Below are 15,108 nucleotides of genomic sequence, written 5' to 3' on the forward strand. Positions count from 1 at the left end.
CACTCTGATTAGGTCATAGTTTCCCATTTATTCACTCAAAGCACCTTGGCCAAACCTCTCAGAACTAACTACCTTTGCCCTCTGTTGGTAAAATGTTATTCTGATACTGCTGAGAACGAGGAAATGCAAGTTGGAAATCCCTAGCTAACTTGGGGTGATTTTTCTTTTTTAATTTTTTTTTTTAACAACTCAGAGCATTCTTGCTGTTGTTGTCAGTCCGTGTTTGAAAAAAAACCTAAAGTCCTTGGCACTGTACAGGGGAACCAAAAGGTGATAAGCTTGGCCCAGCCCTCAAATAGCCTATAATATAACCGCACCAACGTCTCTGCCATACGATTGAACCAATAGTTCAGTACAAGACGATCGTAAATCTTGTAACCTCGATTTTAAATCCAGTGATAAACTCACTCAGCAAAGTTACTTAGCAACGCCTCCAACACTGGGTCTATGATCTAATTTAAAACGGGGCCAGATGTCTAGAACCATTAAATCTAAACTCTTGGATGGACGCCACATTCAGTAGAAGGAGGGTGAACCCAATTTCTTGATGTTTACACATTTGCATTTCCTGTTTTTATGGCAAGATGTTAAAAAAAACCAAGAAAAATCCCCCCCGGGGCTAATTTAAGCATTTTACACAAGTTTTTATGGAGATGTAAATGAATCAAGCACTCATAGAGATCACACTGACCTCATTTTTCACAAAAACATATTTAACCAAAAATGAATCCTGGGGGTAAAGCCGGTATAGAAAGAGATTGGAAACCAAAGCAAACCTGGGGTTGCCTGAGAAGTGCCTGCCAGGACAGATTTTTCCAAAATGTAGCTTCTCACCTTTTAGGCAGTTCATTCCTGTGGCCTTGGCTACTTTTAGTGGTCTCTTTGAGTCTTTTCAGTCAATCTGTTTGTACAGTTGGGAAAATGTCTGTATTTCTGACCCAATTTTCCAAATGTTTTAAAAGTGTCACTGACCAAAAAACTGCTCCTTGAGTTTTTCCTGCCCTCTCCAGTACTGCCCACCACCACCCTTGTCAATCAGTATCAGCATGTATTGAGTGCTGACTCTGTGCAGAGCACTGTACTAAGTGCTTGGGAGAGTACAATCCAACGAGAGTTAGCAGATACATTCCCGGCCCAGAAAGCGCTTACAGCCTAGGAGGGGGGAGCAGACGTTGTTGTAAATAAATAATTTATAATAATATATAATTGTCCTGACATTCTGCCCACCGTTTTGAATTTAAAATAAAACTTACGGTAGCAGATGCATCTCTAAAGTGCTAAATATGACTTGAGTAGAGAGACAAGAGTAAATATTTGACAAATCTAAATTGGGTGTTAAATGGCCAGCAGGTGGCAAAACCTGCCAAGCTAACTTTTTTAATATTTTGTTCATGAGGTAGTATAGCAATGTAAACATGTAAATATTATCTTTCCATCTATCAGGTAGCATTACAAATAAAACTCTAAACCACAAATGAAATGATGAAAACCTAATTAGGATTCTAGGGCTATGATATAAATATTATGCATTTGCTGATGAAATCATGACAAAATGTATTTTTAACGTGATATTGACTGTCATCCCAAGGGCAAGGCCTAGTGAAGGAGTTAAGATGATATCATCTCAGTTTTGAGGACTCCATAATCTTCATCTAGGTTATGGGCATTAAAATGAGAAGTTGAACACTAAAAATATTTGTGTTTTACAGTGGATTTTCACCCTACTTTGGCTACGCTAAATTTTCCGTAGGCCAGTCTCTGGCAAAAAGGTTTTCTCTTTCTCTCCCTCTTTCTCTCTCTCTCTTCCAGCTAACAGCCTTAGAGTCTCCAAGTTTATTGAAAGCAGTTTAGAATGGAAACTCTTCCACCTCAGATCCCACATCAACTCCATCTGGAGACAGTGATCTTTTGTGCACAAAAGTGACGCCACTGGTGGTGAAACTTGGCCATGGGTGCGTGTGCGCTTAAGAACACAAACACCTTGCCGGGGGCAGTGAACACCAAAATGCTGGCAAATGACCCATTTGCTGGGTTTGCGGAAGCCAAACGTCTTCCACGGTACCTTTGTCTGCAAAACGTCCCGGGCAAATGAAGAGCACCAACTCAGTGTCTTCTGGGAGATGGAACCATGCAGCCCATGCGAATGTTCCCATAGCCACTGACCGACCACTAAACCCACCCCGAGCCCACCCTGGAGTCAGGGTGTCAGCTTGTCCACCCATCAATCCATCAGACGTATCAAACGCTAACTGTGTGCAGAGCACACTGTGCTAAGCGCAAGGGAGTGCATGATAACAGAGTTAGTTGGGCTTGTTCCTCACTTGCTTTTTCCCTGTCCCCTCTTCTGCCTGGCAACCTGATTTCTCCATCCATCCTTATTGTCTCCCACACCCAATATCCTCAACAGTTTTTTCAGACATTTAACTCCTTCCTCAAACCCCCTACCTTCCCTATCTCTTTGCCCCTGATGACCCGGCCGTGGACTCTATTGATTAAAATAGAAACCATCAGGCGTGATCTCCCTAAAATCTCCTCCATCCTCCTGCCCCTTGGCCGACACTCCCATCTTTCCCAGCAGTGTCTCAAGAAGAGTTCTCCCACCTCCTCTCAAAGTCCACCTCCTCCACATACCCATCCCTTTGCACCTTATTAAAACACTTGCCTCCTCCCTTCTCCCAGCACTGTGAATGGCATCACCATCTTCCTTTTCTCACAAAGCCCGTAACCTTGGCATTCCCCTTGACTCATCTTTCACTCAACCCACCTCATCATCATCATTAGTATTTATTGAGCGCTTACTGTGTGCCGAGTACAGTACTAAGTGCTTGGGAGAGTACAATATAAGAGTTCCCTGCCTAAAATGAGCCCTCATATTTAATGTCACCAGATCACATTGCTTCTACCTTCACAACATTGCTAAAATCGGCCCTTTCTATACAAACTGCTACTATGCTGATCCAAGCACTTTTCCTATTCCGCTTTGATTACTGCATCAGCCTCCTTGCTGACCTCCCTGCCTCCTCTCTCTCCCCCCAATCCCATACTTCACTCTGCTGCCCGGATCATTTTTCTATAAAACTGTTCTGCCAATGTTTCCTCACCCCTCAAGAACCTCCAGTGGTTGCCCACCCACCTCTTCATCAAACAGAAACTCCTTACCACTAGCTTTAAAGCACTCAATCACCTTGCCCCCTCACTGATTTCTTACTGCAGTCCAGTATGCTCACTTTGCTCCTCTGACATCCTCCTACTGGCTGTACCTTGATCTCCTCTGGCTCGCCGCCGACTTCTCTCCCTCGTCCTGCCTCTGGCTTGGAACTCCTTCCCCTTCAAATCCAACAGCCCATCACTCTCCGCACCTTTGAAGCCTCATTGAAGGCCTAGAGCACGAACCTGGGAGTCAGGACATCATGGGTTCTAATCCTGGCTCTGCTACTTGTCTGCTATGTGACCTTGGGTAAGTCACTTCACTGGGCCTCAGTCCCCTCACCTATCAAATGGTGATGGAGATCCTGAGCCCCTCGTGGGAGAGGGACTGTGTCCAACTCAATTAGCGTGTATCCATTCCAGCGCTTAGTACAGTGCCGGTCACAGAGTAAGTGCTTAAATATCATTATCATTATTATTATTATTAATAAACCCTCATTTCCCCTATCCCCTCTCCTTTCTGCATCACTGTTGCACTTGGATTTGTACCCTTTAAGTACTTGGTATTCAACCCCCACCCATAGCACTTATGTACTTGTCCACAATTTATCTAAGTGTCTGTCTTCCCCCCTAGACTTTGAACTCTGTGCAGGAACCTGGCTACCGGGTCTTTTGTATTGTACTCCCCCCAAGCGCTTAGTACAGTACAGTGCTGTGCACATAGTAAATGCTCAATAAATATGACCAATCGATCAATGTGACAGCACGATTAGTGCTATTGGAAGCAACCTTTCCCCTCTTCACCGTTGGTGCCTAAGCAGCGCTCATCTGGATTGGTAAATGTATTAACCTGTAAATGAATCCAGCACCTTACAGAGCGTATTGACCTGTTTTCATAAAAATGACATGTAAGATACAAACGAGTTGCCTGTCACGTCTAAAATTAGTTTGATTGCACAGAGGCTGGAACGAACTTTTTTTGTTAGTGCTGAGGCAGGTTCGCTCTGATGCGTTGACCAGTATGAGAAGAGGGTACTCGGTGGGCCACGGCCAGAGGTCTGGGGGGAGTTGTCTTTTTCCTACACAGCCTCCATTCCTTCTAGACCGTGAGCCTGTTGTTGGGTAGGGATTGTCTCTATCTGTTGCTGAATTGTACTTTCAAAGTGCTTAGCACACTGCTCTGCACGCAGTAAATGCTCAATAAATACGACTGTGTGAATGAATGAATTCCTCCCCACAATCTGCTTAATTGGTATAAGGCAGAGGAAGAAGGGACCAGGAATCAAGAGACAAATGTGGGAAAGAATTCCTTTCTTCTCCTCTTTCAGCCCCCTACCACTCAGCTGGCTGTCCTGCCAACCTCGAGTGGATGTGGGGCCGTGAGACTGGTGAGGGTCTTGGGCAGACTCCTACCTGATTGGGTCTGGGGTGGCCGGGTAGCAGTGGCCGTCTTGGCCCATGAAAGCACTGGACAATCGCACCACTCAAGGGGTCCCTAGGCGTGGGTGGCTGGAGTTCGCCGTGGGCAGGGAATGTGTCTGTTTATTGTTGTACTCTCCCAAGCTCTCAGTACAGTGCTCCGCACACAGTAAGCGCTTCATAGAGACGATTGAATGAGTGGGCAGGCCCAGTGGCATTCTGTTGGGAAGGAGGACTGACAGTGGGGCTGTTCATTCATTCATTCATTCATTCATTCAATTGTATTTATTGAGCACTTACTGTGTGCAGAGTACTGGACTAAGTGCTTGGGAAGTCCAAGTTGGCAACATAGAGAGACGGTCCCTACCCAACAGCGGGCTCAGAGTCTAGAAGTGGGAGACAGACAACAAAACAAAACATATTAACAAAATAAAATAAATAGAATAGTAAATAGGTACAAGTAAAATAGAGTAATAAATCTGTACAGACATATATACAGATGCTGTGGGAAGGGGAAGGATGTAGGGCAGGGGGGATGGGGAGGGGGAGAGGAATGGGGGGCTCAGTCTGGGAAGGCCTCCTGGAGGAGGTGAGCTCTCAGTAGGGCTTTGAAGGCTGGAAGAGAGCTAGCTTGGCGGATGTGCGGAGGGAGGGCATTCCAGGCCAGGGGAAGGACGTGGGCTGGGGGTCGACGGCGGGACAGGCAAGAATGAGGCACAGTGAAGAGGCTAGCGTCAGAGGAGTGGAGGGTGCGGGCTGGGCTGTAGAAGGAAAGAAGGGAAGTGAGGTCGGAGGGGGCGAGATGACGGTGAGCCTTGAAGCCGAGGGTGAGGAGTTTTTGCCTGATGCGTAGGTTGATTGGTAGCCACTGGAGATTTTTGAGGAGGGGAGTAACATGCCCAGAGCGTTTCTGCACAGACGATCCAGGCAGCAGCGTGAAGTGTAGATTGAAGTGGGGAGAGACGGGAGGATGGGAGATCAGAGAGGAGGCTGATGCAGTAATCCAGTCGGGATAGGATGAGACATTGAACCAGTAGGGTAGCAGTTTGGATGGAGAGGAGTGGGCGGATCTTGGCGATGTTGCGGAGGTGAGAGCGGCAGTTTTTGGTGACAGATTGGATATGAGGGGTGAACGAGAGAGCAGAATCGAGGATAACACCAAGGTTACGGGCTTGTGAGACGGGAAGGATGGTAGTGCCGTCTACAGTGACGGGAAAGTCAGGGAAAGGGCAGGGTTTGGGAGGGAAGATAAGGAGTTCGGTCTTGGACATATTGAGTTTTAGATGGCGGGCAGACATCCAGATGGAGATGTCCTGAAGGCAGGAGGAGATGTGAGCCTGGAGGGAGGGGGAGAGAGCAGGGGCAGAGATGTGGATTTGGGTGTCATCAGCGTAGAGATGATAGTTGAAGCCGTGGGAGCGAATGAGTTCACCAAGGGAGGAGTGTAGATCGAGAACAGAAGGGGACCAAGAACTGACCCTTGAGGAATCCCTACAGTAAGGGGATGAGAGGGGGAGGAGGAGCCCGCAAAAGAGGCTGAGAATGAACGGCTGGAGAGATGAGGAGAACCGGGAAAGGACAGAGTCAGTGAGGCCAAGGTTGGATAGCGTGTTGAGGAGAAGGGGGTGGTCCACAGTGTCAAAGGCAGCTGAGAGGTCGAGGGGGATTAGGATAGAGTAGGAGCCGTTGGTTTTGGTAAGCAGGAGGCCATTGGTGACCTTTGAGAGGGATGTTGCGGGGTCCGAGACCCCCCCCACACACACATACACACACTCACATGCCACACGCATACTCTGCCATTTGCTGTGTGGCCTTGGGCAAGTCGCTTCACTTCTCTGTGCCCCAGTTACATCATCTGTAAAATGGGATGAAGACTGTGAGCCCCATGTGGGACAGGGACTGTGTCCAACCCGACTTCCTTGGCTCCACCCCAGCACTTAGTACAGTGTCCGGCCCGGGGTAAGCGCTTAACAAATACCTACCCGCCCACCGCCCCGGGAGCGCCGCTTTCCAGGTGGCTTGGCTGTGGGCGGGGCCTCATAAATTCATTCATTCAATCGTATTTATTGAGCGCTTACTGTGTGCAGAGCACCGTACTAAGCTCTTGGGAAGTACAAGTTGGATTCATTCGGTCGTATTTATTGAGCGATCGCGGTGTGCGGAGCGCTCGGGAGAGTCCAGCTCAGCAACAAAGAGAGACGGTGTGGGGCCCCGGCGGGTTTACGCGGCTTAGAGAAGCAGCGTGGCTCAGTGGAAAGAGCCCGGGCTGTGGAGTCAGAGGTCATGGGTTCGAATTCCAGCTCCACCACTTGTCAGCTGGGTGACTTTGGGCAAGTCACTTCACTTCTCTGGGCCTCAGTCACCTCATCTGTCAAATGGGGATTGAGACTGTGAGCCCCCCGTGGGACAACCTGATCACCTTGGAACCTCCCCAGTGCTTAGAACAGTGCTTTGCACATAGTAAGCGCTTAATAAATGCCATTATTATTATTACAGTCTGGGCTGTGCCTCAGGGGGCTCCGCCCGGGGACCCCTCCCGGGTAGAAGGACCCCCATCCTCCCCCTGGCCTAGAATGCCCTCCCTCCGCATATCCGACAAGCTCGCTCTCTTCCTCCCTTCAAAGCCCTACTGAGAGCTCACCTCTTCCAGGAGGCCTTCCCACACTGAGCCCCCTCCTTCCTCTCCCCCGCCCTACATCCTTCCCCTCCCCACAGCACCTGTATATATGTCTGTACAGATTTATTACTCTATTTATTTTACTTGTACCTATTTACTATTCTATTTATCTTATTTTGTTAGTATGTTTGGTTTTATTCTCTGTCTCCCCCTTCTAGACTGTGAGCCCACTGTTGGGTAGGGACCGTCTCTATATGTTGCCAACTTGTACTTCCTAAGCGCTTAGTCCAGTGCTCTGCACACAGTAAGCGCTCAGTAAATACGATTGATTGATTGATTCAAGGCCCTGCTGAGAGCTCACCTCCTCCAGGAGGCCTTCCCAGACTGAGCCCCTTCCTTCCTCTCCCCCTCGTCCCCCTCTCCATCCCCCCACCTTACCTCCTTCCCTTCCCCACAGCACCTGTCTATATGTATATATGTTTGCACATATTTATTACTCTATTTTACTTGTACATATCCATTCTATTTATTTTATTTTGTTAGTATGTTTGGTTTTGTTCTCCATCTCCCCCTTTTAGACTGTGAGCCCACTGTTGGGTAGGGACTGTCTCTATAGGTTGCCAACTTGGACTTCCCAAGCGCTTAGTCCAGTGCTCTGCACACAATAAGCGCTCAATAAATACGATTGATTGATTGATTGATTCAAGGCCCTACTGAGAGCTCACCTCCTCCAGGAGGCCTTCCCACACTCAGCCCCTTCCTTCCTCTCCCCCTCGCCCCCCTCTCCATCTCCCCACCTTACCTCCTTCCCTCCCCCACAGCACCTGTCTATATGTATATATGTTTGCACATATTTATTACTCTTTATTTATTTTACTTGTACACATCTATTCTATTTATTTTATTTCGTTAGCATGTTTGGTTTTGTCCTCCGTCTCCCCCTTCTAGACTGCGAGCCCGCCGTTGGGTAGGGACCGTCTCTCTAGGTTGCCAACTTGTCCTTCCCAAGCGCTTAGTCCAGCGCTGTGCACACAGTAAGCGCTCAATCGATACGATTGATTGATGGATTGATTGGAGGGCGGGCTGGCGGGAGGGGGCGCCCCTCTCCGCGCCCTGGAGCGGCGGCGGCTCCGCCCCCTCCCGCCCCCGCTCCCCCCCTCCCGCGGCACTTTTGTGTTTTTTTGAATGAACCGTGACGCCAGCGCGGGCCCCGCGGGAGGCCCGACCCCCGCCCCGCCCCGCCCCGCCCACGGCGGCGGCGGCTGCGCCCACCCACGGCGGCCCCAGCCCCCGGACCACCGGGGTTCCCCCCCCACCGCCTCCCCATCCCCCGACCGGATCGGACCGGACCTGACCGGACCGGAGCGGACCGGAGCGGGGCTGGGGGTGCGGGGCGCCGGGCGTCCCGGGCCCGCAGCACGTGGGCCGCCCCCGGGGCCGCCCCGGGAAACTTACTTTGTTTCCGGCCGCCGTTTCCGTGGGCCGCACCGGGGGCGGGGCGGGGCGGGGCCGGGCCGGGCCGGGCAGCACCGGGGGACTCGCGGCCGCGATGCCTCCTCCTCCCGGTCCTCCTCCTCCCGGTCCTCCCGGTCCTCCTCCTCCTCCCCGCGCCCCCTCGGGTCCCTGACCGCGGCCCGGCCCCCCCCCCTCCCGCCGACCCCCGGCCGGTGCCCCCCGCGCCCCGCGATGGCCCAGCCCGCCAGCGGCGGCGGCGGCGGCGGCGACGACGACGACGACGCCGGCCCCCGGGACATCGTGGTCAAGTTCCTCCGCTCCAAGCTGGCGCAGCGGGGCTTCCACTGGGACCCCCCCGGGGGCTCACCGCCCGTCCCCGGGCCCTCCCCCCCCGGGACCCCCGGCCCGCCCCCCGGCGTCCACCGGGCCCTGCGCCAGGCCGGGGAGCGGTTCAGCCGGCGCTACCGACGGGAGCTGTGCGGCCTGTGCGGCCGGCTGCACCTGAGCCCCTCCACGGGCCGGGCCCGCTTCGCCGCCGTGGCGGACGAGCTGTTTCGGGACGGGGTCAACTGGGGCCGCATCGTGGCCTTCTTCGAGTTCGGGGCCGCCCTGTGCGTGGACGGCGCCCACCGGGAGATGGCCGGCCTGGTCGACGGCGTCGCCCGCTGGATGACCGACTACCTGAGCCGACGGCTGCACCCCTGGATCCGGGACCACGGAGGATGGGTACGTGGGGACCCAAGCCCTCGGGACGCCCCCCGACCCCCCGCCACCGCCACCATCCTGCTCCCTTCTGCACCGTGAGCCCGCTGTAGGCCAGGAACCATCCCTAGATGTTGCCAACTTGGACTTCCCAAGCGCTTAGCACAGTGCTCTGCACACAGTAAGCGCTCAGTAAATACGAGTCAATGAATGAGTGAATTAACCCGCCCTCGGGGTGCCCCCCCCCCCTCCCCCCAAACTATTCAGTAGCCCCCGGCCCGCTGGACGGGTCTCCTCGGCGAGGGTGGTCAGGCCAGGGCAATAAGAATCACCGTCGCGATGATGATGATGGAGAAGCAGCGTGGCTCGGTGGAAAAGAGCCCGGGCTTTGGAGTCAGAGGTCGTGGGTTCTAATCCCGGCTCTGCCGGTTGTCAGCTGTGTGACCTGGGGCAAGTCACTTCACTTCTCTGGGCCTCAGTTCCCTCACCTGGAAAATGGGGATGAAGACTGTGAGACCCACGTGGGACAACCTTATCACCTTGTATTCCCCCCCAGCGCTTAGAACAGTGCTTTGCACATAGTAAGCGCATAACAAATGCCATCGTTATTATTAATTGTCAGCCGGGTGTCTTCGGACAAGTCACTTCACTTCTCTGGGCCTCAGTTCCCTCATCTGTCAAATGGGGATGAAGATTGTGAGCCCCACGTGGGACAACCTGATCACCTTGGAACCTCCCCAGCGCTTAGAACAGTGCTTTGCACATAGTAAGCGCTTAACAAATACCGTTATTATTATTTGTTAAAAGCTTAGTAGGTGCCCAGCACTGCTTTAAGCCCCAGCATCCATACAAGGTCACCACCACGTGGGGCTCACAGTCTTCAACCCCGTTTTTCAGATGAAACAAGTGAGGCACGGAAAAGTTAAGTGACTTGCCCAAAGTCACGCAGCTGATAAGGGGTGGAGCCGGGATTAGGGTAGCTAGGGATCCATCCCTTCTCCCTCCCCCGACCTTGACCCCTGCCCAGTGGGGTTTCCTGGATGGTCAGTCGATGGTAATAGTAGTAATAGATGGCATCTGTTAAGTGCTTACTATGTGCCAGCACTGTTCCAAGTGCTGGCGTAGATACAAGGTCACCAGGTTGCCCCACGTGGGGCTCACGGTCTTCATCCCCGTGTTCCAGATGAAACAACTGAGGCACGGAAAAGTTAAGTGACTTGCCCAAAGTCACGCGGCTGATTAAGGGGTGACGTCGGGATTAGGGTAGCTAGCGACCCCCCTCCCCCCGACACCGTTTCCCCTGCCCGGTGGGGGTTCCCGGGTGGTCGGGGAAGCAGGGACTGGAGTCGCCACGGTGTTCTCCCCCTGGAAATTCCTCTGTGGCTCCGGAAACTACAGGGCCAGTTTTTGGGACAGCCCCGGTGTTGGGGGGGCGTGGAGCGGGAGGGGAGGTGGGAGGCGCTGAGGACCTGTGCGTTGGAGGCGGGAACGTGCCGGCATCTGGGCAACCGTGCTGCCAAGGGCAGAACCTCACATGCTGTAGTCGTGGCTTCTTGGTGAAGGGAAAGGGGGTGTTGCCCTGCCGGGCCCGGACCTGGGGCTTCCTGGGGTAATTCAGCGTCCCGAACCTTGGCCCTGGGGGGTGAGTCCTGCCAACGCCTCGGGCCACTAATAATGCATCGCCGTCCTGGGGAGGGGGTCGGGGGGGGGGGTGAGTGGCCGGGAGAGTGTGCCCGTTCCCGGCAGGCCCGGATAGGAAATGGAGGGTTACGTGAGGGTCTGTGTCCCCGCGCTGCCAGAGCGGCAGTGGTTATTCCGCCCGCTCACTGTTGTCCCGCCCGGAACCTCCGTGGAAGTCGACACTCGGAGCGAAGCGGGATCTCATCCTCCCTGAGGTGGAAGCAGCCGTTGCCCCTTGGAAGGGCCCGTGCGCACGTGGGTGGCAAGGTGCGTGGCAAGATGTGTGCCAGAAACAACTTCTACCGGAGCGAGTGGGGGGAGCCTCGAACGGAGTCTTCGGTTTCGAAGGTCCTGCCACGGTGGTGCTGCTGCCTGGCTCTCGGCGGAAACGGTGCTCCTTGCCGGAGGGAGCAGAAAGGAGAGAGACATCTGCGACGGACCGGTCTCCTGTTCTCTGGAAGCATCACGGGCACTGTCCACCCGCTGGAAGTGCCTAGGGAAGAGCAGGGTCCCCAAAATGAGATCGGGAAGATGTTTACTGGCCAAACTGGAGGAACAGGGGAATGCCACCCCTAGACGTTCCCAAGAGAGACCAGCTCCCCTCTCCTACTGATCCGGGAAACCCAAATGGAGACGCGGCGTGGGTGGCAGCCTGGGTCGCTCCCCGTCACAGTGCTTTGAGCTTAGAGGGATTTTACAGATCTGCCTGGTTCGGAAAGAGCATCGCTCAAGTTTCCAGTGTGCGTTTGGAAGAACTGTTGGGTTGATGCAGACGGTTTGATTTATTTTTTTTTTAAGGAGAGTAAAACAACCTTGCTAGGAATTATTCGAGTCTAAAGGAAGCCGATCCCAGGAAGTAGAACTCTGGCCATCTGAAAGCTCAAGGATTCACTCCGCAGGTGGAAATCCCCGACACAGCGCTCAGCAAGGAATTTTCTGAATGAGGTTGGCCGTACGAGCGACTCCAGTACAAAGGGGTGTCCTCCTCCATCTGCCCCTCTCTTGTCCATCTCTCCCCCCCCCCCGCCCCCCTCGGCTTTGTTGTCCGGTCATCTCCTCTGGTGGGAAGTAGACCACAGGCTCCTGGTTTTCCAGCAGGGTGGCACTGGGCAGACTAGCTAGGGACCATGGGGAGCTGAGCCTGCCGTCGGTGCCCAGCCGTGGCAAACCACAGTGTGCCGACACCAGGTGGGGCAAAGCTCAGCAGGACAGTAATTTGGTGGAGAAACTCAAAACCACCCACAACTTCCGTGGGCAAAGGGAATTCATTCATTCATTCGTTCGTTCGCATTTCGTTCACTCATTCAATCATATTTATTGAGCGCTTACTGTGTGCAGAGCACTGTACTAAGCGCTTGGGAAGTACAAGTTGGCAACATATAGAGACGGTCCCTACCCGACAGTGGGCTCTACTGAGCGCTTACTGGGTGCACAGCACTGTACTAAGCTCTTGGTAGAGCACAATATAGCAACAAGCGGACAAATTCCCTGCCTCAAACAGGCTTGCTTACAGTCTAGAGTCTAAAATCCCAAAGAGGATTTTAAGTTACTTTCTTCCAAAGGCCTCCAAAATGCCCCAGCTGGCTTTCCTAGGAGTACCAAAAAGGATGCGTTGGAGAAGGTGCAGTTTGCTTGAGGGTAAGTCTTTGATGGTAGAAATTGCCAAATAGAAATGCCAGTGAGAATGGATTTTGGCAGCATGGTGTAGTTCATAGAACCCGGGCCTGGGAGTCAGAAAGTCACGGGTTCTAATCTCGGCTCCACCGCTTGTCTGCCGTGTGACCTTGGACAAGTCACTTCTTCTCTGGGCCTCAGTGACCTCATCTGTAAAATGGGGATTGAGACCGTGAGCCCCATTTGAGGCAGGGAACTGTGTCCAACCCGATTTGCTTATATCCACACCAGTGCTTAGTACAGTGCCTGGCTCTTAGTAAGCGCTTAACAAATACCACAGTTGTTATCGCTATTATTATCATTGTTATTGTTAGTAATAAACCTGGATGTGATCTACAACTTTTTACTGAGCACCTACTGAGGGAGAGCACCGTACTAGGTGCTTGGGCGGTCGAATAGTTACAGCACAGATAAAGAGTTTACAGATAAATGGAGATAAGCAGATAGGTGTTCATACAAACCCTAGCTGTGATGAGAGTAATCACATCGGTTCTCAGTAAGTAAATCCGCCGGCTGGACCCTAGTGGGCAGCTCAACGTCTGTGCTGCTGCTGGGTGAGAGAGCCCTTGTCCACAGGCAGCATCCTTTCCAGTACTCCATCGTTAAGTTTTTCAACTGATGCACCAAAGGGTTAACTATAGTTTTGTGGGTTTTTTTTCTTTGTCTTGCTGCCGTAGGCCCCAAATAATTTTCCTGGCGTCAAAAAAAAAAACAACAAAACCCTCCTGAATCGAAGTGTTTGCCTTGTGTTTCAAATTTAGGAAAGCGATTTGTGGTCTGTGCCCTGCATGCAGTTGTGGAGGTTCAGAGCGTTGGTCTTGGAGCGGGGGCATCCGTCCGTCCAGCGGTGGTTCTGCCCGGAGCCCCAGGCTCCAGCCCCGCTGTGGGAGACGGACGCGGCTTGGAGCAGGCTCGGGCTGCCCTCGGTGGCGCTGGGACATCGTGGGGGAGGAGAAGAGCCATTTGCGTCCTGGGGAAGGAAGAGAGGAAAGTGGGACAGAACCAAGATGGCCAACGGATGCGACTACCGGACGCCTGGGCCCGTGACCCCAGCGCTCTTGGCATTAGCACCCTCGGCCGGGGTCGGGGCGGATCGTGTGTCTGTTTCTGGGACGTGCCCGGGGACGGAAGGGACGGTTAACTTTTCCGTGCTCGTGGCAGCCCGTGGTTTAATTTTCCGGGGGCTTCCAGACCCCCGAACCTGCAGGTAGGGATAGAGAGGCCGTCAGAGGTGACCAGCACATGTGGTTCCAGGGCATTTGAAGTTGGCCAACGCCTGTTCCGTGGCATCGGCTACTGTTGCTGCTCTCCATTTCACCGTGCCAACGTGGGGGCCCTTTAGCGCCCTTTGGGGGCCTTCACCGTGCACTCGGATGCGTGTGTTTGTCCTCAAGGGTTTCTGGTGAGCCAGGGCTGCCTGTTTGCGTGTGTACCCTGTGTGTGAGGGAAGGGTCCTGGCCCTTTCCTCCCACGGGGATTGGCCTGAAGGCGGTCTTCACCTTTGCACTTGGATTTACACCCTCCGTTCACCTGTCTTTCAGCCCCACAGCATTTACGCACATATCATAATAGTAATGGTCGTGGTATTTGTTGAGTGCTTACTTGGTGTCAAGCGTTGTTCTAAGCGCTGGGGTAGATACAAGATAATCAGATTGGATGCAGTCCATGTCCCACAAGGGGCTCACTGTGTTAATTCCCATTTTACAGATGAGGTAATTGAGACAAAGAGAAGTTAAGTGACTTGCCCAAGGTCGCACAGCAGGCAAGGGGCGGAGCCGGGATTAGAACCCAGGTCCTAATGAGTCCCAGACCATGGTGTATTCACTAGGCCATGCTACTTCTTACTCATTTATATTAACCCGTGTCTCCCCCTCAAGACCATAAGAGAAGCAGCTTGGCTCAGTAGAAAGAACCCGGGCTTGGGAGTCAGAGGTCGTGGGTTCAAGTCCCGGCTCCGCCAATTGTCAGCTGTGTGACTTTGGGCAAGTCACTTCACTTCTCTGTGCCTCAGTTCCCTCATCTGTAAAATGGGCATGAAGACTGTGAGCCCCCCCCGTGGGACAACCTGATCCCCTTTGAACCTCCCCAGCGCTTAGAACGGTGCTTTGCACATAGTAAGTGCTTAATAAATGTCATCATTATTATCTGCTCGTTGTGAACAGGAAATGTGTCTAACAACTGTGTATTATATTCTCCCGAGTGCTCAATGGAGCACTCTGCAGAGAGTAAGCGCTCAACAAAAATAGGATTGATTAATCATCTCCGAGTTGTCTTTTCATGGGGCACCTTATTAACTCCAGTGCTGTCTGAGACCTGCTTAAGGATCCCAGGAGAATAATGGTAATAATTTTGGTATCTAAGCGCTTACCATGGGTCCAGCACTGTACTAAGGACTGCAGTGGATGCAAGTTAAT

At 52.8% G+C, this 15,108-nt stretch overlaps 1 protein-coding gene across 1 annotated transcript in view; it reads left to right on the top strand.

Annotated features, from left to right (window-relative positions):
• The first annotated feature begins 1,948 nt into the window (after nt 1-1,948).
• The window catches only part of BCL2 (BCL2 apoptosis regulator), a 62,807-nt gene continuing 49,647 nt past the window's right edge, over nt 1,949-15,108 (top strand). Inside the window, exons 1-3 of the mRNA XM_038770298.1 lie at nt 1,949-2,058; nt 8,386-8,569; nt 8,879-9,364. Of these exons, the coding sequence (XP_038626226.1) occupies nt 1,949-2,058; nt 8,386-8,569; nt 8,879-9,364 (780 nt within the window). The remainder of the gene's footprint in view (nt 2,059-8,385; nt 8,570-8,878; nt 9,365-15,108) is intronic.

The sequence above is a fragment of the Tachyglossus aculeatus genome, chromosome X3 (genome assembly GCF_015852505.1).
Source record: "Tachyglossus aculeatus isolate mTacAcu1 chromosome X3, mTacAcu1.pri, whole genome shotgun sequence".
Lineage (NCBI taxonomy): Eukaryota > Metazoa > Chordata > Mammalia > Monotremata > Tachyglossidae > Tachyglossus > Tachyglossus aculeatus.